This window comes from Capra hircus, chromosome 6 (genome assembly GCF_001704415.2).
Source record: "Capra hircus breed San Clemente chromosome 6, ASM170441v1, whole genome shotgun sequence".
In the NCBI taxonomy this organism is placed as follows: Eukaryota; Metazoa; Chordata; class Mammalia; order Artiodactyla; family Bovidae; genus Capra; species Capra hircus.
The window spans coordinates 77,791,832-77,816,607 of NC_030813.1; the positions used below are offsets into that span (position 1 = coordinate 77,791,832).

The window sequence follows — 24,776 nt, forward strand, 5'->3', positions numbered from 1 at the left end:
CAAGAAAATTAGAAATTAAGAAATGGGAATACCCGACCACCTGAACTGCCTCTTGAGAAACCTATATGCAGGTCAGGAAGCAACAGTTAGAACTGGACATGAAGCAGACTGGTTCCAAATAGGAAAAGGAGTACGTCAAGGCTGTATGCTGTCACCCTGCTTATTTAACTTATATGCAGAGTACATCATGAGAAATGCTGGGCTGGAAGAAGCACAAGCTGGAATCAAGATTGCCAGGAGAAATATCAATAACCTCAGATATGCAGATGATACCACCCTTATGGCAGAAAGTGAAGAGGAACTAAAAAGCCTCTTGATAAAAGTGAAAGAGGAGAGTGAAAAAGTTGGCTTAAAGCTCAACATTCAGAAAACTAAGATCATGGCATCTGGTCCCATCACTTCATGGAAAATAGATGGGCAAACAGTGGAAACAGTGGCTGATTTATTTTGGGGAGCTCCAAAATCACTGCAGATGGTGACTATAGCGATGACATTAAAAGACGCTTACTCCTTAGAAGAAAAGTTATGACCAACCTAGATAGCATATTCAAAAGCAGAGACATTACTTTGCTAACAAAGGTCTGTCTAGTCAAGGCTATGGTTTTTCCTGTGGTCATGTATGGATGTGAGAGTTGGACTGTGAAGAAAGCTGAGCACCGAAGAATTGATGCTTTGAACTGTGGTGTTGGAGAAGACTGTTGAGAGTCCCTTGGACTGCAAGGAGATCCAACCAGTCTATTCTAAAGGAGATCAGTCCTGGGTGTTCTTTGGAAGGACTGATGCTAAAGCTGAAACTCCAGTACTTTGGCCACCTCATGCGAAGAGTTGACTCATTGGAAAAGACTCTGATGCTGGGAGGGATTGGGGGCAGGAGGAGAAGGAGACGGCAGAGGATGAGATGGGTGAATGGCATCACTGACTCGATGGACATGAGTTTGTGTGAACTCCGGGAATTGGTGATGGACAGGGAGGTCTGGTGTGCTGCAATTCATGGGGTCGCAAAGAGTCGGACACGATTGAGTAACTGAACTGAACTGAAGTGAATATTTCATGCAAAGATGTGCACTATTAAGGACAGAATGTATGGACCTAACAGAAGCAGAAGATATTAAAAAGAGGTTACATGAATACACAGAACTATTAAAAAAAAAAAAAAAACTTCATAGGAAATCCTCTATGATTGCATTGAACAGTAATGTTCTTCCTCAGGCTTACCATTAAGTCAAATTAATAGTAACTAAGTTAAATAAAATAAAATAAAAATTTTAAATGAGAAAACATTTTAAATAATCAAAAACACCTTGATATTAGGGGAAAATAACCTAAAAACTGAGTTGATTTTAGGCAAATGCCTGTCTTTCCTAGTTAAAGCTTTTTGCCTCAAGCTTGAGGTTGGTTTTAGCAGCAACTAAGTCCCTTATTTTTCTCTAAATTGATAGGTTCATTCAAAAAAAAATTTAAATCAGTTAGTTCTATATGGTGGCTGATATGGTAAATTATGATATAAAAATTGGCAAATTTGGCTTCTGCAGAAGTCAAGTTTCTAAAGAAGATTTATTATTTTTTTCTTATGAAACAGCATCAGCCTATTATACAGTTGACTTGAATTTAATTCAAATAAAATACATGTTACCGTAGCTTTTGAATAAAAACATGTATTTCCTTTAGATGTATGAGATTCTGTATATATATACGGAATATATTTTTCTAACTAGTATTAAAAAAAATATACCTGCTTCCTTGTTAATGTTAAAATTCAAGATCATTGGTTGACCTGGTCCCAGCTGTTTGGTTTTCTCCAGTGGCTTTTCATGCATTTTCTTAATCATGCGTTTAATGTTGAAGTAAAGCATTAAGTGTTCATTATATTGCTAAAAGGATGTTTATCATTTTAGTGAGTCATATATTTCATCTTTCAGCAGACAGAGATACAAATTTCATGAGTGTCCCTTAGTACTCTCTTTTGGTACGACAACTTATATGTATTATTGTTTAAGTCAACATCTTAAAAATCTTTAAAAGATTAGTATGAATCTGTAGTTCAGGTTTTTTTCTATGAAATTAAAGTTATATATGATCATTTGTTGAGTGAAATAACTTGCATTATGCATACATAAATTGGTTGAAACATATAAAAAGTGCTCCTTGTTCCACTTTTTTTTTTCCATTTACTGCTGCATGTAGTGAACTCAAGTCCTTGATGATAAGAATAAATATGTATTGGAACCCGTATCCCTTAATTTTGAAATCTAAATTTTAAAACTGCATGTTATAAATGACTATATAAATTAGTTATTTTGTCCCTAGGTAACATTTAAGTTGAGAAAAAGTTTATTTTGTTTTTATCTCACTAGTTTGTAAATTTTGGCAAGTTGAGATGCAATAGTTACATCCTACACTTCTAGAGTGGGCCTCCATTGATGGGGACAAAAAATGCCAATGTATAATGTAGAAAAAGCAATGAATTTCCTAACTTTTGCTGCCTTCTCACCCAGGTTATACTTGTTAATTGACTCCTTGTTCATGTCCACTTAGATATTTCAGATTCACTTAGCCATTGCTGCTACTTAACTTTTATCCCCTGCTATTTCTCTCTTTGGTGAACTTCCACTAATTTTCTCTGTTGATGTGTTAGTAATGGCAGTCTCCCAGTACTCTTCTCCCCTTGTAAAAGCAGCAAACACATCCTTCAGTTTGCATACATTCGCCAAATGTTGACCCTTTTGATATATTTGTAAAAGTCTATTTACTTATCAGGTGAATTAAAATTCTTGAAATATGATAAGCAGTAAAAAGCATAATTTTTTTTCACCTTTGCTTCTGTCCATTCTTTTTTTTTTTAATTTTTATTTTTACTTTATTTTGCTTTAAAATACTGTATTGGTTTTGCCATACATTGACATAAATCAGTCACGGGTATACATGAGTTCCCAATCCTGAACCCCCCTCCCACCTCCCACCCCATATCATCTCTCTGGATCATCCCCATGCACCAGCCCCAAGCTGTCCATTCTTATACTTTCCTTCAGGCTTCTCCATTTTCTTTCTATCATTTTTATGTAACTTGCTTCCAGCTGAGAAGCCTCAATGGGAGTGCCTTTCTCTCAAACTGAGGAAAGTATTGCTGTATAATTAGACCACAGGGAATGCTGCAGAAGGAAACAGCCACCTTCTTCCTTGTCTTAAGGGACTACCTATCATCTCTGAAACATGCTCAGACATTATAATCCTCAAGAGCTAATGCTACAGACATACATATATGCAGTATAAATGCTTATTTATAATTGCATATGTTCAAAAATATATTGCTAGCTGATAGTAACTTTAATCAATATCTGACAGTATGGGATTTTATTCACTTAAGTACTGCTCTCTCTGGAGACCCAGTTCTTTAAAATTTGTTGTAAAAGTTCTCATTTAACACTAAAGCCAAGAAACAAGATTGTCCTTTTAATTCTGTAGCTAACTGACTGCCTCAACCACTTCTAATATTTGTTCTTCTAAGAAATGTGAATCTTTCTAATTTTGAAAATATTTCTTTCTTTGGAGAATGAACAAACAACGAAATCTGGTTATTTAAATGTGTATATTGCAATAGAAATTGTTAAACATTTCATATTATGTATTAGAAATCCAAAGGGTGTATACCCCAGATATTTCTGTTGACATATGAGATTTAGATTTATATCTTAATCTCTTTAAGGATAATGGTAAACATTGGAGAACAAGAGAATCTGTTTGATGTCTGTTTAACAGAGTGATACCTTACAGGAGAATATAGCAGAGAAACAGTGCTTGTTGAAGGACATTGGAGATTTACCATTAACCATTGAGAGTTCCTATTGTATACAGGGACTTCCCTGGTGGCTCAGATGGTAAAGAATCTTCCTGCAATGCAGAAGACCTGGGCTCAATGCCTGGGTTGGGAAGATCGATTCCCTGCAGAAAGGAATGGCTACCCACTCCTGTATTCTGGCCTGGAGAATTCCATGGACAGAGGGGCCTGGCAGGCTACCCATTCGTGGGGTCACAAAATACACATCAACCCAGAACCAGTGCTTCATGTATCATTTTCCTAATGTAGATCTATTATAAATTATGCCCCTTGTGTTCTCTGCCTTGATAATTGCTTTATAATGTTATATTTTTTTCTGCCATACAGCAACATAAATCAGTCAAAAGTATAGATACATCCCCTCCTTCTATTCTCTGCCTTCTTGTGTTGTTCCACCACTAGACATTTAATTTCCAAAGCTAGAGTCTTCAACCTTGGTTCCTCCCTCCTTTTAAGTCTTGACATTTCAAGCAATTATCAAGACTTTTCAGTTTTGCCACCTTAAATATATTTTGAATCCACCTATTTCTCCATCTTTGTTATACAATCCCTATGCCTATAGGCCTGTACTTCACAGATTCATTTTCTATAGAAATGTCAGATTAACCTATATCAAAAATAATGAGAGCTTATTATTGGATGGACAAAAAAGTTCATTCGAGTTTTCCCATACGATGTTATGGAAATCCTGAACAAAATTTTTGCCAACCCAATACTTCCTTGCTTGTAACACATTCTGGGATCTCACTTAACCAAATAGACTGACTCCAGACTCCATTAATAACTAACTGGATAATGTGTACACAAATAACAATTTTTCAAAGCCTTGCTTTTCTCATATACACATGTATATAATTGTATTAATGTCATTGTGAAGATTATTACAAGATAATGCACATAGAGCACTTTGCACAGTGTTGAACTTGGAGGAAGCGCTTGATTCATGTTAGCTACTCTCTTTACTAACATGTTATACAAAATCTCTGCGTTTGAGCCTCTGTTTGTCTCACTGACCTCTTCTGTTGTCAGACTGTGTCCTCTACTCCAAGGACAAAAAGTGGCTTCTACATCTGTAAATAGTTTCAATTTTCTTTCTCTTGTCATCTGTTTGAAATGCCTGCTCTTTTCTTCTAGTAATTTCACCAAGGTGACTATTATTCATCTCTTAACACTCAATTCTGATGTCATATCCAGGAAAGCTGCCCTGATATCCACTGTTCTGTCCCATAAGATATCTGTATTTCCTAGGACAGCCAAAATAAAGTACCACAAACTAGGTGCCTTAAAACAATGAAAATCTGTCACTGTTCTGAAAGTCAGATGTGCTAAATGTCATGGGTCTGAGGTCCTGGGTAGAATCCTTCCTTGCCTTCCTAGCTTCTGGTGGTAGCCATCAAACTTGGTATTCCTTGGTTTGCAGCCTCATCACTCTAATCTCTGCCTCAGTTATAGTATGATGTTCTACCTGTGTGTCCAAATTTCTCTCTACTGTGATATTGGATTAAAGGCCCACCCTACTCCAGGCTGACCTCATTTTTCCTAGTTGAATCTGCAAGAAGTCTAAGTCCAAATTAGGCCACATTCTTAGGTGCTTGGGGATTAGCACTTAAACACATTTTTTGAAAGACAATTCCACCAACAATAGTGACTCTCATGTGTACTTTCATATCACCTATTACACAGCTGTTTTTGCATTTAACTCATCATGTTTTAATAAACTGCTCATGTATCTCCTCTAATAGATTTCAAATTCTCTAGAGCATGTGCCAAGACTAATCTCTTTGTCTTCCTAGCACAGGACACATGATAAGCTTTTAATACATGTCAATTAAGTAAGCATATTATTGTTCACTATTTAAAAATAGGTTTTGTGATACAAAAGATTACAAGAGTTGATAATGTCCAATAATACCTAATAATCTGATTTTTTATTTTCTCATTACTACAAAGAGAAAGAATATAGAAATACCTTGAATCAAAAACAAACAGAATATAGTTCTTTTCCCTGGGACCTCATTGTTAGTGTAGCTTTGGGAAAAATATCTAATTACTTCATGCTTATTTATAAAATATAAATGAAAGAAATTATAACTTACTGATTCATTTTCAGGCACCATACTCTTTTTTTCCCAGAACTGTCAGAGACTTAATTTAATCAGAAAGTAGAGTCTACTTATGAAGAGTGATGTGTCATGTTTAGTTCTTAATCTGAAGGAAATGAAGGACCATGAAAGTCAAGTAAGGATTATGAGAAAAGCTGAGATAAAGCAGCAGTAGTGAAGTCTGGTTAAGAAGGGATACTGGAGATGGGTTGAACACACAGGGAGGGAGCTGATTAAATGTTGCGAAGGACGAGAAAGAAGTTTAGGAAGCAGTGTTGAATGAATCTTTGAACCTGTTATCAAATGGCAGATATCATGACATGGATGTGTGAGTGTGCTCAGTCATTTCTGACTCTTGTGCCTCCATGGACTATAGCGCACCAGACTCCTTTGTCCATGGAACTGTCTCCTTTGTCCAAGAATACTGGATTGTGTTGCCATTTCCTATGCACATGTTAGTTGCTTCCAGTTCCAGCTCAGTCCCTCAGTGGTGTCCAACACTTTCAACCCCATGAATCGCAGCAAGCAAGGCCTACCTGTCCATCACCAACTCCCAGAGTTACACAAACTCATGTCCATCGAGTCAGTGATACCATCCAGCCATCTCATCCTCTGTCATCCCCTTCTCCTCCTGCCCCCAATCCCTCCTAGCGTCAGAGTCTTTTCCAATGAGTCAACTCTTCGCATGAGGTGGCCAAAATATTGGAGTTTTAGCTTTAGCATCATCCTTCCGAAGAACATCCAGGACTGATCTCCTTTAGAATGGACTTATTGGATGTCCTTGCAGTCCAAGGGACTCTCAAGAGCCTTCTCCAACACCACAGTTCAAAGCATCAATTCTTCGGTGCTCAGCTTTCTTCACAGTCCAACTCTCACATCCATACATGACCACAGGAAAAACCATAGCCTTGACTAGACGGGATTTTGTTGGCAAAGTAATGTCTGCTTTTCAATATGCTATCTAGGTTGGTCATAACTTTCCTTCCAAGGAGTAAGCATCTTTTAATTTCATGGCTGCAATCACCATCTGCAGTGATTTTGGAGCCCAAAAATATAAAGTCTGACAGTGTTTCCACTGTTTCCCCATCTATTTCCCATGAAGTGATGGGACCAGATGCCATCATCTTCGTTTTCTGAATGTTGAGCTTTAAGCCAACTTTTTCACTCTCCTCTTTCACTTTCATCAAGAGGCTTTTTAGTTCCTCTTCACTTTCTGCCATAAGGGTGGTATCATCTGCATATCTGAGGTTATTGATATTTCTCCTGGCAATCTTGATTCCAGCTTGTGCTTCTTCCAGCCCAGCGTTTCTCATGATGTACTCTGCATATAAGTTAAATAAGCAAGGTGACAGTATACAGCCTTGATGTGCTCCTTTTCCTATTTAGAAATGCTATCTAGCATCCCACAATAGGCATGCATTTTAATAAATCTAACCAGACTCTGTACCTTAGAATGCATATAGTATATGCTTTCAAAATAAACTATTATGTTTTAAATTTGAATAAAGACTTATTTTTATGTCCCAATATTTTTGATTGCTGAGCTGAAGGCTTTATAATATTTTTATATGAGATGCTTTTCACTAAAGAAGGAATCTTGAGAGAATGGTATATCTACATGTTTGCTTGTGACAAACCCATCCTCACTATCAACCACAATTTATTCCCTCTTCTGTAAGCGGCTAGTGCATCAAAGGAGCCTGCTTGCCTCTCTAGCCCTCTGATGAAGAACCCTCACTGGGTTAAACCAGTCACGTGGATTCCCTTTGTGCGATTGTTTTTGGCATAGGCCTTTTTTTAAATTTTGGCCACTGTTCTTTAAGGGCTGTCTATGGAGTGGCTTTTGGTGTAGAACATCCTTACTCTTAAAATGAGACACAAGGTAGGAATTTTACTTTTTTGGATTTAACTTATTCATGTAAGAACTACAAATACAGTGCCCATTTTAAGACCAAAGGACATAAATCCAATAAAATTTCGCAGAATCCAAGTCAGAGCCATGATGTTAAATGTTCAGTGTTAAATCTCTGAATTAATGAACTTGAATCAATTCATCTTCCAAATTTAATATGTGAGATGATAAAACCCTTATTTTTAAGCTACTTTAATTTACATTTGCTTTTTTTGTTTATAATAGCCTAAATTATTCTGATAAAAGTAGAAATGTCCTTGCATTTATCTTGTACTTATTGCTTTCTGGAAATACCTTAATTTAAAGCAGGTAGGATGTACGCTATAGAAGAGTCTCTGTCTGAGGTCATGACTGGACCTAATTCAAAAGAGCCAACCCAACCAGGCCAGATACCAGAAAGGAGAGATGAAGCATCTTAGAGGAGGCTGACCTGTGAGAGTTAATGGTCTTCAGAAACTGGCACATGTGGGCTTTCTTTCACAATTTATTATGCTGCACCATGTATATTATAGTTACACACCATAAAGATGGCTAAAATTATTTTTTTGTGATATAAATCTTAGTCTTGCACTCTTCAAAAAGCCCATGTACGAGGACAGTTAGACATGAAAGTTTATTTCTGCTGTATATTCTCCTTTCGAAGTCTTCTTATATGCATCCTAATGTAGGCATGTGCACACATACACACAAAGTTACTCATTTGCTTTTATTTGGCACTTCATTAAAAGCAAATGTGAAGAAATCGAAGACATCTTTCTGAGCTCATGTCGTTCCTTTCATAAGCTTTCATGTTAAGTGATTTCAGGCACCAACATTAGTGAAATACCATTTGCAATTTTCTTTCTCTGGATTTGATTTTATTCCTTTTTATTTTTATCACACATAAATAGTTTGATCTGAAAATATTACACATTGAGAAGACAAAAGACTAAACTGAATTAGTATGACATCTCTAGTCTTAGTCCTGTCATGGCAGCTAGGACGTTCTTGTAGCTTGAGGAAGAGAAGAATGCTTTGCAGCACTCACAGGAAGTGTAATCAATTATGTCTGTTTTTAACTTAAAAAAAAGAAAATCTGTCTGCAAAGTGAACATTGTCTTCAATAAGAAAAATACATACATGCAAATATTGTTCCTCTTTTAGAAGAAAAGTTATACCTCCATTTACTATACTTTAAGATAATATATTCAGGCACACATTGATTTATTTGGTTAACCAAACATGCAACTTCAAAAATGTTCAATTCTGATATGCAGCTGCAAGTAGATGGTTAATAAACTAATATAGAGGCAATTCCAATTATTTTTAAATGAGAAGTTTGTCATAATTTTATATATCCATTGTTGTAGCATTCAGCTAGTACTAGAAGATTACAGCTTAGAAATCACTGGCACATAACTCAGAACTGAAATGCTTTTCCAAACAATGCTTGTGAGCATGTTAATTTTAAATGTACATTTCCATTTATTGTGAATGCATGCTTCTATGAGTTGTATTCATGTCTGACATAGCTAATCATTTTGTTTTTGGAATGGGCTCCATAAATATTCTGTGGATGGTGACTGATGATTATGATAATTTGTTCTAGCAAATATTACCCAGAGATATGTGGAATATTTGGCGATTGGACCTCCTTGCAAGATTACTGCATTTACAAACATATTTCTGTACTTTCAGAATATTACTAATATTACTAAGGCAATTTGAAAAAATATTCCCAGTAATAAACCCTTAAGGTTCATAAATTTGTTCATACTATAGTAAGACAATCTGAAAATTTTTCTTTTTTTAAATTGCCACAGGAATAGTTTAGAGCACAGGCAAACAGTATCTTTTTAGTGCAGTAGAAAATTAGTATATTAAATTGAATTTTGTCAATCTAAAACTGTTTACTTAAGTCTGTAAACTTGAAATAGTCATAAAATAACACTGATACATGAATTAATACATCAGTTGGATCTCATTAATAATTTCTTAATGTTTGATATTTCACATTTTATAAAGTTTTATTTGTGATATTTTATACTTTATGAAATAAAAAAATTGAAACAATGACCTAGTTTCTGTAAAATGCTTTAATAATTGCCTTTGTTGGTCAGGCAAACCTAGCTCATTTTCTCACATCTATTGCAATAAGCTTTATCCACTGAAAATCTCATTGTGATCCAAAAAAAAAAAAACAAGTATAACATGATGTCTTTTAGCCAAGCTATAATCAAAATGTTTGTTTGTACTGAAACATTATATATGTAAGTGTAGGCCTATGCATCATTTTAATAAATAAAACTGTATATTATGGAAATGTTGAACATCTTAGCTCTACTAAACATGCTCTACTATAATAACATGCATGTAAGACTTCTGTAAAGTGACTGCCACAGGAAGCAATTTCAGTGAGTCTTTTTGCTTAAGTGCTTATGGTAGGCCATATAATACTGCTTCAGTGGTCTTGACATCTTTATTCCCGTAGCCTGTGAATTTTACTTTATATGGATAAAAGATTTTTATGTATGCAACAGTATTAAGACTTTTGAGGTGGAGGCATCATCCAGGATTATGGATGTGGGCCTTAAATATGACCACAGTGTCCTTATAGTGGGAAGCAAGAAAGTCAAAGAAGGAAGAAGGTAGTGCTGTGTCAGAGTCAGTATGAAAAAAGGTGATGTGGTGTGGGGCTACAAGCCAAGGAATGAGGGCAAGCCTCCAGAAACTGGAAAAAAAAAGGCAAGAAAACAGATTCTTCTCAGACCCTTTATGGAACAAACTCTGCCAACACCTTTGTCTTAGTCAAGGAAGACTATTTTGGACTTCTACTGCCAGACCTATTTTGTGGTAATTCATTCCAGAAGCAACAAGAAAACAAACACAGTATCCTAGTTTCTGTGGTCCTCCTTACTCCTCATTTTGGTTGTTTTTACTTGGTTGTGTCATATCACATTTGTAATGTAAAGAATGTGAAATAAAATATAAAAATGTAAAATATGAATGACGGGGTTAAAGAATTACCTTGTGAATCATAGAACTTGATTTAACTTCATTGTTACAGTGTCTTCTGTAAGACATTACAATACTTTTAGTTTATGGTTTAGAATCAATGTTCTCAAAAATATAAACAGCAAATAAGAACCTTATCACTTTTGTTGCTCTTTTTAAATTGTCACTTAAAGTGTATGTAAACAACTTTGGCAGATGCTTTTGTTAATTTTAGCTGTAAAGCTAAACCATAAGAATTAGAGAATTTTTAAAAATATTGATTTATTTTTCTCTGACCATTTAGTTATCATACTAATTGAGACCTGCATGATTCCTTTATGATACATATATTCATATTCTACCAAAAGATAGTTGCCTTATTCTTCCTAAGCAAGTCCAAACTGAATGATGTATTTGTAGGCCTCAGAGCAATGGACAGTGAAACATAGGGAAAGTAGTGTCTTAAGGAAAAGATAATTATTCTGATTATGGACATTGAGCAAAATGTTATTGATATTCATTGATGAATTCATTTTTTGTATATCACTACAGCCCATCCTGAGAATTAAAAATTGCTAGTAACCCTGTTGTTGTTCAGTCAGCAAGTTGTGTCTGACTCTGCAACTCTGTGGACTATACCATGCCAGGCTCCTCTGTCCATGAAATTTCCCAGGCAAGAATACTGGTTTGGGTTGCCATTTCCTTCTTTGAGGGATCTTCCCAGATCAGAGATCAAACCTATGTCTTCTGCATTGACAGGCAGATTCTTTATCACTGAGCCAGCAGGGAAATCCTGATTACCTAAACCATTTTCAGATTTTTAACACTAATGTAGCCTGAGGATAGTACCTTGCTTTTTGCATAAATTATATGTGCTTAGTCACTCTGTCATGTTCAAATCTTTGCAACCCCATGGACTGTAGCCCACCATGCTCCTCTCTCCATGGACTTTTTTAGGCAAGAATACTGGAATGGGTTGCCATTTTCTACTCCAGGGGATCTTGCAAACACAGGAATTGAACCCACATCTCTTGAATAGATCTAAAACATTTTACTCTTAGAACAGAATTCCTTACTCATATATGGCTCAGATATTGATGTGCCATATTTTAGATACTGTATTACTTGGGTATACTCAGTGTATGTGTTTCTCATCAGTCATGTGATAAATACTAATATAAATTCATATGACTAATTTTGCTAGCAAAAGATACAAAGTACCTATTTTTTAACATGATCATATCTTATAATTCCAATGATTTTAAATAGAATTTTATATATTTGCATGACTAAAGAATTAATTGAGAAGTTTCTGAATATTTGTTGGATTGGATTTTTTGTACACACTAATTTAAGAGCATAATAAAAATATGTAATTGGGTTTATTAATGGAGAACCCTATGTGTCACAGTCCCAGTGTATAAATACAATAATACTTTATTTAAATTTTTTGGTTTTACCATAGTAAAATACTAGAGCCATGGAACCAACCAATATAATCTTTATATGTCTATAAGGATGTTTTGAAATACAGTTATGTTTAGTATTCATTTGATATTCTTCATCTATAAGTATTTTAACTAAATAGCAGCTAATGGGATGCTAATTTTTACCTAGATATGGAAGTTAAAACAACTGTCACTTTATTAAATTCAGCTAAAAGAGGCTGATTATTTTCTATATAATTAGAACTTACAGAATAGATAATATGTGCATAAACAGCAATTTCATTTTTATTATTTTCTGCAATACATTATGGTGAAATTTTGCCCAGTATTACTTTTTCATTATCATACTTAACATTTTTTTTCTTATACTGCTATGAATAATATTAGAATGAATAAGTTAGCAACAAATGATTCTATATCTAATTTATAATCCTGTAATTATGTGTATCTTCCCTGACAATCATCATAAGACATCTAAGTTAAGCAATATTACCTTAAAATTAGTACTAATATTGCTTTAAAATTAGTACTAATAACCAATCCTATTAAACATATTATATAATATTTTAAACTTTTATCAATAGGAAGCAACTGTGCTTAGTTTGAATCTTTGTATATGGATTGAATTAAAATGGCCTGTTTTTATCCTTTTTCTTTTTTTATGTCTGATATATAAGTAAATCTTATATATATATATGTAAGTATATATATATATATATATATGTAAGTCTTATCACTCCTTCTAACTTATGTTCAGCAATTCATCTTTCTGATTGCTTCATTCCAACTTGAATTGAGAGGGCCTCGTTATGTCATGTTAATTTAAATTCATAACATCCTTCGAATGCCTGATTCACACCATATCTGAATGAAAACTGGGCAAGTTATATATTTCACAGCAAGTCTACCTCATCAGATCATCATCAGTTCAGTTCAGTCACTCAGTCGTGTCCGACTCTTTGCGACCACATGAATCGCAGCACACCAGGCCTCCCTGTCCCCAGGTGCCAGAGTCTATCCAAACCCATGTCCATTGAGTCAGTGATGGCATCCAACCATCTCATCTTCTATTGTCCCCTTCTCCTCTTGCCCTCCATCTTTCCCAGCATCAGGGTTTTTTCAAATGAGTCAGCTCTTTGCATCAGATGGCCAAAGTATTGGAGTTTCAGCTTCAACATCAATCCTTCCAATGAATACCCAGGACTGATCTCCTTTAGAATGGACTGGTTAGATCTCCTTGCAGTCCAAGGGACTCTCAAGAGTCTTCTCCAACACCACAGTTCAAAAGCATCAATTCTTTGGCGCTTAGATTTCTTCACAGTCCAACTCTCACATCCATACATGACCACTGGAAAAACCATAGCCTTGACTAGACAGACCTTTGTTGACTAAGTAATGTCTCTGCTTTTTAATATGCTCTCTACGTTGGTCATAACTTTCCTTCCAAGGAGTAAGCGTCTTTTAATGTCATGGCTGCAAAGACCATCTGCAGTGATTTTGGAGCCCCCCAAAATAAAGTCTGACAGTGTTTCCACTGTTTCCCCATCTATTTGCCATGAAGTGATGGGACTAGATGCCATGATCTTAGTTTTCTGAATATTGAGCTTTAAGCCAACTTTTTCACTCTCCTCTTTCACTTTTATCAAGAGGCTATTTAGTTCTTCATTTTCTGCCATAAGGGTGGTGTCATCTGAACATCTGAGTTTATTGATATTTCTCTTGGCAATCTTGATTCCAGCTTGTGCTTCTTCCAGCCCAGTGTTTCTCATGATATACTCAGCATATAAGTTAAATAAGCAAGGTGACAATATACAGCCTTAATGTACTCCTTTTCCTATTTGGAACCAGTCTGTTGTTCCATGTCCAGTTCTAACTGTTGCTTCCTAACCTGCATACAGGTTTCTCAGGAGCCAGGTCATAATAGTACTCCCCAAAACCTATAAGAGTGAATTACATTAGTTTCCCAGAGTGCCATGAAATATATGACACACTCACACAAGGCAAAGGGATCATGGTTTTCAGGTCACCATTCTGGAGTCCAGTGCCTATTGTTCAATTAAGAGAGTCTGAAAAGTTATTTCACATCACCACACCTATTCCCTCCGCTATGAAATTGGGACTAGTAATATTCATCTCAAAAAGAAGTGGCAAGTAAGAAATGCATGAATGTGCTTGATTAAAGAGTTACTGTAAATCTCAAGCTTTTTGTATGCTGGCAAATGTAATTTGCACACAAATAATTTATTTGTCTCAGCTGTAAGGAATCCACCTACCAATGGAAGAGACATGGGTTCAATCCCAGGTCAAGAAGACCCCTTAGAGAAGGAAATGGCAACCTACTCCAGTAATCTTGCCTGGGAAATCCCATGAACAGAGGAGCCTTGCAGGCTGCAGTCCATGGGGTTGCAAAAGAGTCAGAAATGACTTAGCAACTAAATGACAATAGCTATTTATTTGGCCTACCGTAAAAAGAAATGTAAATCTGCTTTTTTCCTATTTCTACTCTCAATCCAAAGAATTTATGTGCTTTTCTGTGTGTCAGCTTTTTCTGTGTTGTAGGTTTATCTCAAAAGATTCAGTCTATCTAGAATAAAGTGTGACCAACCCATGCCAAAACAAATGACTAATGATAATAATGAGGATAGCAACAGTAATTAATAGTATATCTTGTGCATTTGTATGATACTTTACAGAGTTTTAATACAGTTTTATAAACAAATTAACTTAATGAGGTTGTAAAATAATTTGGCTTCCATGTTATATATGTAAAGACTGAAACTACACAATATTTCTATGAGAGTTCTACCGGATATTTGTTATTGTCACCTGCTTTTTAATTCAAATGCTTTATTTGAAAATTGTTAATTGTTGATATAGAAAAATTTTATTGCCTAAAGTTTCTGATAAAAAATGTTGAAATTTTTTTCAAATACTGAAGCCTTAATTCTATTATAAGATAATGGCATTTTTTCCTGTGAATATTAGTAGATTCGATTGCATTTGACTATATTTTATAATCTTTTCTCATCCTTTAGTGTGAGTTTTAAGAATATCTTTGATATCAGAGATATTGAAAATCATGTTTAAATGTATACTTTAATTAAAATGAAATTAAAGAAAAAACTGAATGTAAAACACATCAGAACATTCAATTATTTTATTTTGCTTTTATCATCAAAAGTAGAATAAATTTAGTTATGACAACTTTGATATAATTGTAAAAGTTTTCTTACTGGTATATATTGATCAATAATCTTTAATATATTAATTTAATTTTAACTCACAGTGACTGAAATCATGAAAGAGAAATAAGAGGATAGACTTTAATCTGCAGCTGTAGAAATGTAGGTAGTTTTTAAACAATCTGTAATATACCTGATACAGAAATAATATTCTAGAGGTTGTCTACCTTTTTATTTCTAAAGATCTTAATTTATGAAAAACATTTGATACAGGAAAAGTAATAAAATATAACCTATTGAAAATACTGTAAAGCATTGTTTTCTATAGAACAATGATGACAATAACTGCAATATTATTTATGTAGCATGGTTTGGTTTCTTCAAACATATGTCTCATCATTTACAAGCCTTTCTTGATTCTTCTTTGGTTACCCTTATATACGATATTTGGGACTCATGACAGCATCTAATGTTTATAATAAATGTGGCTTGCTGCCGGGGTCCAGCCCCGGTGGATCCAGGGAATTCGAAGCGGGGACGGTGTTGGCAAAGAAAGACTTATTTATTTATTAATATAAGATTAGATTAGGAAGAAATAGTGTAGTAGGAAAATTTAGTGGAGAAAAGAGGCTGAATAACTTAGTATATGTGGAAAGCCAATAAAGTTCCAGACAAGGAACTTGCACCATCCACGTTAGGCCACCGGCGTCCGTTTCAATATCGGAGAGTGCCCCGCCTTGGGCTCTCTCTCTTACGGATCTTAGAAGCCAGGACAAGTAAGTAGACATGGTGAGCCTCCCTGCTCCAGATGGGAATTCAGCCAGAAAAAGAAAAGAACGACATGGGGAAGCCCAGCATCGGTGCAAGACTCCAAAAACTATTTTTTTTAATCAGCTTATATATCCCAAGTTGTACATAATGGAATATGCAGAGTTATGCAGGAGCAGCAGTCCTGACCCTCAATGAGACAAGGCTTTCTTTTTGCATACCCTCTGGTATACAAAAGGTCTCAGGTGGTTTACATTATCTTCTGGCCAAGAGGCTTGTTAACATTTTTATGGCTCTCTTCCTGGATAATTGTCTATCAACCAGAAAACTCCTTTTCCCTAGAAGTGTCTTTTCTTTACTCTGCATCACCCTCAAAGTACTAAATAAAGTTACATTCCTGTAGAACAAAGGTGCAATGGGTTATAACAAAGAAAGTACTTAACTCAAAGATCTAATGTTGCTAATACCAGGTCTACTACCTGTTTTTCTATATACCAACTATATCTAAAAATAGAGGATATGAAAATTTGGCAGCAAGTATTGGCTGAACAAATGAAACCTTTAATCAGTGCTATTCTAATGATTTTGACTCCTTGGACGCCCCTACATTCCTAGGATGTTTTAAGCTTCCTTTGCCTCCCACAGTCAGGAGGCCTCAAACAATCACATGCGCAGCTGTATGAGTCCTGCAGGCAGGCTAAAAAGCCATCAGAGGGGTTTTTGGATTGAAACACTCACGTTATGCCCAGGAGATTTATTATCTAAAAGCTCTAATTTTTCCCAGAAAAAGGTGGTGGAGGGACAGTCCCCTGTTAATGACAGAAGAGTAGGTGGAAAGCATAACACAGTAAAGCAGGCAGATTCTGGTCTTGGGGGGGTGGATGCTCAGGAATTTCCAGGGGGAATCCCTGAAGCCAATCACATCCTTGCGTTTTGTCAGGCTTCCTTCCGCATGACCTTGTCACGGGTGGGATTCCTCATGCTGGCTCCCAGCAGCTTGCTTCAGTTTTCCTGTGTATACATTAATAATTAGTATTTTTGTTAATTAAATAGTATATGATATGCAGAATGATCAGTTCACATGTTTAGATAGTAAGATGGGTGGATGTAAATAATATGCATATATTTTAATATCTGCATATACAATTATAACCGTGTGAAATTATTTTTGATTCAAGACAGTTTTCTTAGAAACAAACTGTCATAATTGCAAATTTTAACCTTTATGCCCTACTCATAAATAACTAGTAATTTGGTTTGCTGGTATCAAACATTGATTGTTTAAACAATATACATTTGAAATTGTCCACTTGTATCTGAAAATTATAAAAATAGCACAGATTCAAAATTAATTTCATTACTATAAAGCTGTAGTAATTAGGAAATAGGTTGATAATAGGAAGTAAAACAATAGGCCAAGAAATAAAACATTCTATTTATATATAGGGAGAGTGAAAAAGTTGGCTTAAAGCTCAACATTCAGAAAACAAAGATCATGGCATCTGGCCCCATCACTTCATGGCAAATAGATGGGCAAACAGTGGAAACAGTGGCAGACTTTTATTTTTCTGGGCTCCCAGATCACTGCAGATGGTGACTGCAGCCATGAAATTAAAAGACCCTTGCTCTTTGGAGGGAAAGTTATGACCAACTAGACAGCATATTAAAAGGAAGAGACATTACTCTGCCAACAAAGGTCTGTCTAGTCAAGGCTATGGTTTTTCCAGTAGTCACATATGGATATGAGAGTTGGGCTATAAAGAAAGCTGGGTGCAGAAGAATTGATGCTTTTGAACTGTGTTGTTAGAGAAGACTGTTGAGAGTCCCTTGGACTGCAAGGAGATCCAACCAGTCTGTCCTAAAGAGATCAGTCCTGGGTGTTCATTGGAAGGACTGATGCTAATGCTGAAACTCCAATACTTTGGCCACCTCATGCGAAGAGTTGTCCCATTGGAAAAGACCCTGATGCTGGGAGGGTTGGAGGCAGTAGGAGAAGGGGATGACAGAGGATGAGATGGCTGGATGGCATCATGAACTCGATGGACATGAGTTTGAGTGAACTCCAGGAGTTGGTGATTTACAGGGGGCCTGGTGTGCTGCATTTCATGGGGTTGCGAAGAGTTGGACACGACTGAGCAACTGAACTGAACTGAATATAATATATATAATATTTATTTCAATCTTGTAATTACTTGAGATTAACAATAGTATTTTATTTATAGAATATTTAAATATAATCTTGTTTTATCACATATATTTTCATTTTTCATTATTTCTACTTTGAATTCATTCCTGATAATAGCTGATTTTTCTGTAATGATCTGGATATAACTGAGTTTATATAGCTGCTCATTGTATAAATTCCTAACACAGATTTAGGATTTTATCTTTTCAAGGTGTGATGTTAAAATTATATTTCTTAACTGCAAAAAAAAAAGTCATGTCTTTTAAGACAACTTTCTCAAAGGTTTTTATATGTAATAGGAAAGTACTGCTGATTTAATAAAATGTTAATACACTAAAATACTTGCACCACCTATTTTCTATGTATGTTGGTGACAGCCACATTTATGTTAATGTTATTATACAATTGTTTGATAATCATTCTTAGACCTAAATCTATGCAAGAGAATTTTATAGTATGTTGACCATCAGAATTAGCTCTTATTCCAATAAACTGCCTGATGAGCATGGAATATTGGCCTTTATTACTCTTTCACTGACAATACAAAATATATTTTTAAGTTTAAGACATTCACTAATAAATCTGTCTTAATTTAGGTAATAAATAAAAACCTCATTAGGCCTGACAAATGGTAGCCTCAAGTAAACTCAACCATTTTTAGTATAAATCAAAATGAGTTCTGCCCTAAATGCTCATTATCCAGCTAGTATCCTAGCAAGGATTCAGAGGTATAGGTCATACCAGGAAATGAAACATATCATTAAGAAAATAATAAAAAAAAGTAATAATAAAGAAAGAAAGAAACAGAGAGAGAAAAAATCTAGCTTGAGATATATTTCTGAGAAGAGTAAGATGAGAACATAAAGCAAACGGCAGCGAGAATTTCTCATACTGTGTGCTTAGCAATACTCTTTTGGGTAGGAGAAGTCATATATATATATATTTTAAAAGGAATGTTTACTGATTTATAAATTATTGAGTCTAAAAAGATTTTGAGTAAAATTTGCTAGAATGAGGCTGCTCTGAAATTGAGTGTCTTTTTCAGAGCCAAAATCATTTTCATTATATATATATTTACCCATGAGTAAATCTAGGTAGTTTGAGCATTCTTTGGCATTGCTTTTCTTTGGGATTGGAATGAAAACTGACCTTTTCCAGTCCTGTGGCCACTGCTGAGTTCTCCAAATTTGCTGGCATATTGAGTGCAGCACTTTCACAGAATCATCTTTCAGGATTTGAAATAGCTCAACTGGAATTCCATCACCTCCATGAGATTTGTTCAAACTACCTCACGACTGAGCAACTGAACTGAACTGAAATCTAGATAACCCAGATCTGTTTAGCCCAAAGCCACAAAAGATGCCTAATTTGTTTTTCTACTTCATTAGTAATGTCTGATCTTTCTCTTTGGTAATCTTCAGTTCAGTTCAGTCGCTCAGTCGTGTCTGACTCTTTGCGACCCCATTAACTGCAGCACACCAGGCCTCCCTGTCCATCACCAACTCCCAGAGTTCACTCAGACTCACGTCCATCAAGTCAGTGATGCCATCCAGCCATCTCATCCTCTGTCGTCCCCTTCTCCTCCTGCCTCCAATCCCCTTCTCCTCCTGCCCCCAATCCCTCCCAGCATCAGAGTCTTTTCCAATAAGTCAACTCTTAGATGCTGACATTTGTGAATAGCAATCTGCAACATTAATGTCATTATTTGGCTGATCATGAGGAATATAAGAGTACATTCTTAAAAGTAGTCTTACTTATGGGATTATGTATTTTTATACTAATTTATATAAATTAAATTCTTAGATTTTGATATTTAAATATTAACATTTTACTGAGTTTATTTTTTAGATGTAGCTAAAAGTGTTTCAAAAACATGTTCACTGCCTATAAAAGTGATATGATAATCAGTGAATGTATTTTACTACTGCCTAATAAAGTTCTGTGGTTCTATTTCTTAATTATTATTATTTATTTATAGAATGAGAGTATTTTCCTACCAAATAGTCCTGTCTTCACATTGACAATATCCTATGGGCCAGTTAATGTTGCTTAAGCTGTGTTTTAACTTCTAACTCAATATTGTGCTGTGCTCAGTCTAATATTCAATTAGTTACTATGAATAAACTGAATGAATTTTTTAATGTCTAGCTTTTTAAAGTATACTATAGACATTACCTTAGTAAACCTAAAACCCTGAATTACCCAAAACCTTGCTTAAATCTTTGTAATTAGAAAGTATTTATCAGATAAATTTTGTATTTATGTCAATAATTACTTAACTATATAGACACTTATTATTTTTTCTTTTCCTTTGACTTTAGGTGCAATAACAGAACCCAGTGTGCAGTGGTGGCAGGTCCTGATGTTTTTCCAGACCCTTGTCCAGGAACCTATAAATACCTTGAAGTGCAGTATGAATGTGTTCCTTACAGTATGTATATTCTTATACTTCTTTTAAAAAAGGAAAGATATTAAGCATTGCTTTGCATGCATTGACATCATATTCTCTATAAAACATAAAAATAATCACATAAGTTATATTAAAAACTGGATAATTTTGATTTTTCAAGGTCATACATTATCTTCACACTTGGACTAATTAGATGTTGCCTGCATGATCTTGCAGCATTTAATTTTGACTATATTTTTCTATATATCAATCAGTACTTATTCTAAAACTCTTTTCTTAATGCAAGAATATAAAATATTTAGGAAAAAGGATGAATGAATGATATGTCAGTACTATATCCCTCTAGTTCCAACAAGCAGCAGTAAAAGTGAACAATATGCTTGTATATAGGGTAGCATAGAAACTGATACATTTTCAGTTTGATAGAAGCAATTAAATCTAAGCCTCCTCTGCTGCCAACATATTGAGAATTAAAAATATTCATTCAGAGGGGACAGGCTGGGTAGAAAATGCAAGAATTACATGAACTAAAGCATTCTTTAGAATGCATCTTTTATACTCTCAAGAAGTTAGTCTTTACAAACCTTATGTCAGAAAAAATATATACCAAGAACTTATTTTTTTCCTTCAGGAATAATAAAAAGTCAAACATTCAAAAATGAAATATTTTTGTTCCTTTTTTTTAATTCAAAGTTAGAATCACCATCTCAAAAGAAAAAATTTTGATCTAACTAGTTAATTATTCATGGAATACCTTAGTGAAGAGCACTTAGGAAATCCTGTATTCTCATACTAAATATGCAGCTCATCCTAGAGGTAGAAAACTCCTGGGATCAAAAACAAATCCCAGGTTCCAATATCCTTTGACATCTCAGAAGAAACGAACTGTCTGGGGATCAGCAAGTATACTGTGCTGAGAGATATTTCTGGGCTTCACTCATTTCTGTTTATTTAAAAAGCAGTGCATTGCTTATGAGCTGTAAGTGTGTATACTCTGATAATGGAGAGAAATTTGGCCAGCAAGAAATGGATTTAAATGTAAAAGTAATAGTGAAAGCAATCAGGAGAAAATTCCATCGTTTATTTATTTAAGATGTGATTGATTAGAAATATATCTAGTGAAGTTTTATAGGCTAACTTTATTATACAGAAGCATAAGTGTATAAGTGAAAGTGAAGTCGCTCAGTTGTGTCCGACTCTTTGCGACCCTGTGGACTATAGCCCACCAGGCTCCTCCATCCATGGGATTCTCCAGGCAAGAATACTGGAGTGGGTTGCCATTTCCTTCTCCAGGGGATCTTCCCGACCCAGGGTTCAAACCGAGGTCTCCTGCAATGCAGGCAGACGCTTTAACCTCTGAGCCACCAGGGAAGCCCATAAGTGTATAGGTTTTATTGAAATCCCAGTTGAGGTTCCCCTTATATTATCTCCAGAGACTGATCATTGTATAAAAATATAAAGCTAAATGACCATTTATTGTTCATCAGTGTTATTTTAAAGAACTAAAATTTGTAGTCTATTTTAGAACTGTGACAATTATACTTGGATAGCATAATAATAATATCTATGTGAAAAATGTAGAATTGCTACTTCCGAAGGCATTTTTTAAAAGTATGAATTAAGGTGTGCTTCAGTTTTAAAGACAGTTTTAAGAAACTTATATTCATATTTTTGAAACATGAAAGCTGAAGAAGTCTTGTTTAATATTGGTTTTTTATACAATTTTTAAAAATTAAAGAATTTCACAGCTGTTTCTTCAATGTTATGTGCTTTTTCCAAATTTCTTTGAGGATAACTACTCCAAAATCCTGTGCCAAACTCATTCTGAAAAAATAATTTTCTTATATCATTTTGATATAAATGAGAACTTGCTCCCACACATTTGTATAAAAGGATTGTGATTTATCACAGATTTCCTCTCTCTCTTAAAAATTTTTAGAGTTGGGCAATTTGATTCCTGAATATCCTGTATTTACAGGTTTCTGATAATCCTAAAAATGTACTGATTACTTTACAAATATGTCCATACTATATTAGAATATTTATCTGATTATTTCATTAAATAACAATTATAAACACAGGTGCAACCACTATCCAGGTTATACATGGCTTAATTTATATGATATAGTATGATTATGTTTATTTAAAGTATTTTCAGTCTGTTTCAGTTAAAAGTGTAATGAATAACTAGGAATTCATTTAGTAAGTTTAACTTGAATTTAAAAGAAAAGAATCCAAAAGAAGTTGAAAACCATAAAATAAAATAGAGTGACTAGTTTGAAAGGTAGGATATTTACTAGAAAAATGCCCAGGTAGCAGGGTCCTGGTTAACTTAACAAAAATCTGGATCTTTTAGCTTAGGTAAGCTGTTAAAATTTTCTGAGTCTCACCTTACCAACTTGCCCTCATCTATAGTACAGTCATCCCATTTTATCTGTGGTTTCATTTTCCATGATTTCAGTTACCTGTTGTCAACCTCACTCTGAAATTATTAGATGGAAAACTCTAGAAATAAACAATTTATAAGTTTTAAATAATATGCCATTCTAGGTAGCTGGGTGAAATCTGCTGTCCTACCGCAGACATGAATCATCCTCTTGTCTAGTATATTTACTGCATTCACTACCCTCTTGTTAGTGTCTTAGTAGTCATCTGGGTCATCACTTCAGCTGTCTAGTGATGATAGCTATCATGCCATCATAGTACTTGTGTTTGAGTAACCGATCTTTTACTTAGTAAAGGGCCCCAAAGTGCACAAGGAGTGATGCTGGAAATATGGATTTTTTTTATTATGACCAATTAATAAATTAAATGTTATCATAGATATGTATAGGAAGAAAAACAGTATATTTGAGGTTTGGTGCTATTTGCAGTTTTAGGGATCCACTGAGGGTCTTATAATATATATTCCCCTTAGAATGATCTTAGCATGGGTAAGTCAGTGGGAGACTATTACAAGTCCTGATTTAGGTGATGATAAGCTCCTTTACTTTTCTCCAGAATAAAAAAGCACTGTTTGTTGTTGTTGTTGTTGTTTTCCAAAAAGGGAAAAAATTCACTTATAAAAAGAGCTGACATTTATTAAAATTTACTACATGTCATTTACTACGTTGGTTATAGGACTCTTTGTAGGTGACCCCATGGACTACATAGTCCATGGAATTCTCCAGGCCAGAATACTGGAGTGGATAGCCTTTCCCTTCTCCAGGGGATCTTCCCAACCCAGTGATCGAACCCAGGTCTCCCACATTGCAGGCAGATTCTTTACTAGCTGAGCCACAAGGGAAGGCCAAGAATATTGGAGTGGGTAGCCTATCCCTTTTCCAGAGGATCTTCCTGACCCAGAAATCAAACCGGGATCTCCTGCATTGCAGATGGAATCCTTACCAACTGAGCTATCAGGGAAGCCCTTTATGTTTACATACCCTCTTTTGTTTAATTCTCACAGTCTTCTCCCTGTTAGATATGTGTGTCACAGCTTTACTAAAGAAGAAACAAACTCAATAGGATAAGTAGAGTGTTTCTTATAGAATGTAGAATAGCTAGAAAATGGCAGAGGCAAGAGTTGAGTCTGTTTGTAATATTTGTTCTTAAGGACGCAACTCTACTTCCACACATAGATTTTCCCCTTTATATTTTCATGAGTTATTCCGTGGTGTTCAATATTCAACTTTCATCAGTACAGTAATGGCACATGATGAAGAAAGAACTTCAAGAACCCAGGCCCTTTTTCTCAGTTCTTTTGCTACTTACTTTTAAGAGGTTTGTATTCTTCTCTTAAAGCAGCTGAATCGCTGCAAAATTTATTTTCCCAAACACCTACTGAAGCTTTATGGCAAAGACTAATTTGTGCTTTAAAAATACTACCCACAATTTAGAATGAGGCTTTTATCTGCATAGTAACTTTAAAAGTTTTTTAAATTACCTGCATTATAAGAAAAAAAGATCCTTGTTATTAATT

At 34.9% G+C, this 24,776-nt stretch overlaps 1 protein-coding gene across 9 annotated transcripts in view; it reads left to right on the forward strand.

The window, feature by feature from the left end:
- The window catches only part of ADGRL3 (adhesion G protein-coupled receptor L3), a 945,437-nt gene that overhangs the window by 535,970 nt on the left and 384,691 nt on the right, over positions 1 to 24,776 (forward strand). For all 9 annotated transcript variants that reach the window (XM_013964661.2, XM_013964654.2, XM_013964662.2 and 6 more), the window contains one exon: positions 20,727 to 20,836. In XM_013964661.2, the coding sequence (XP_013820115.1) occupies positions 20,727 to 20,836 (110 nt within the window). The remainder of the gene's footprint in view (positions 1 to 20,726; positions 20,837 to 24,776) is intronic.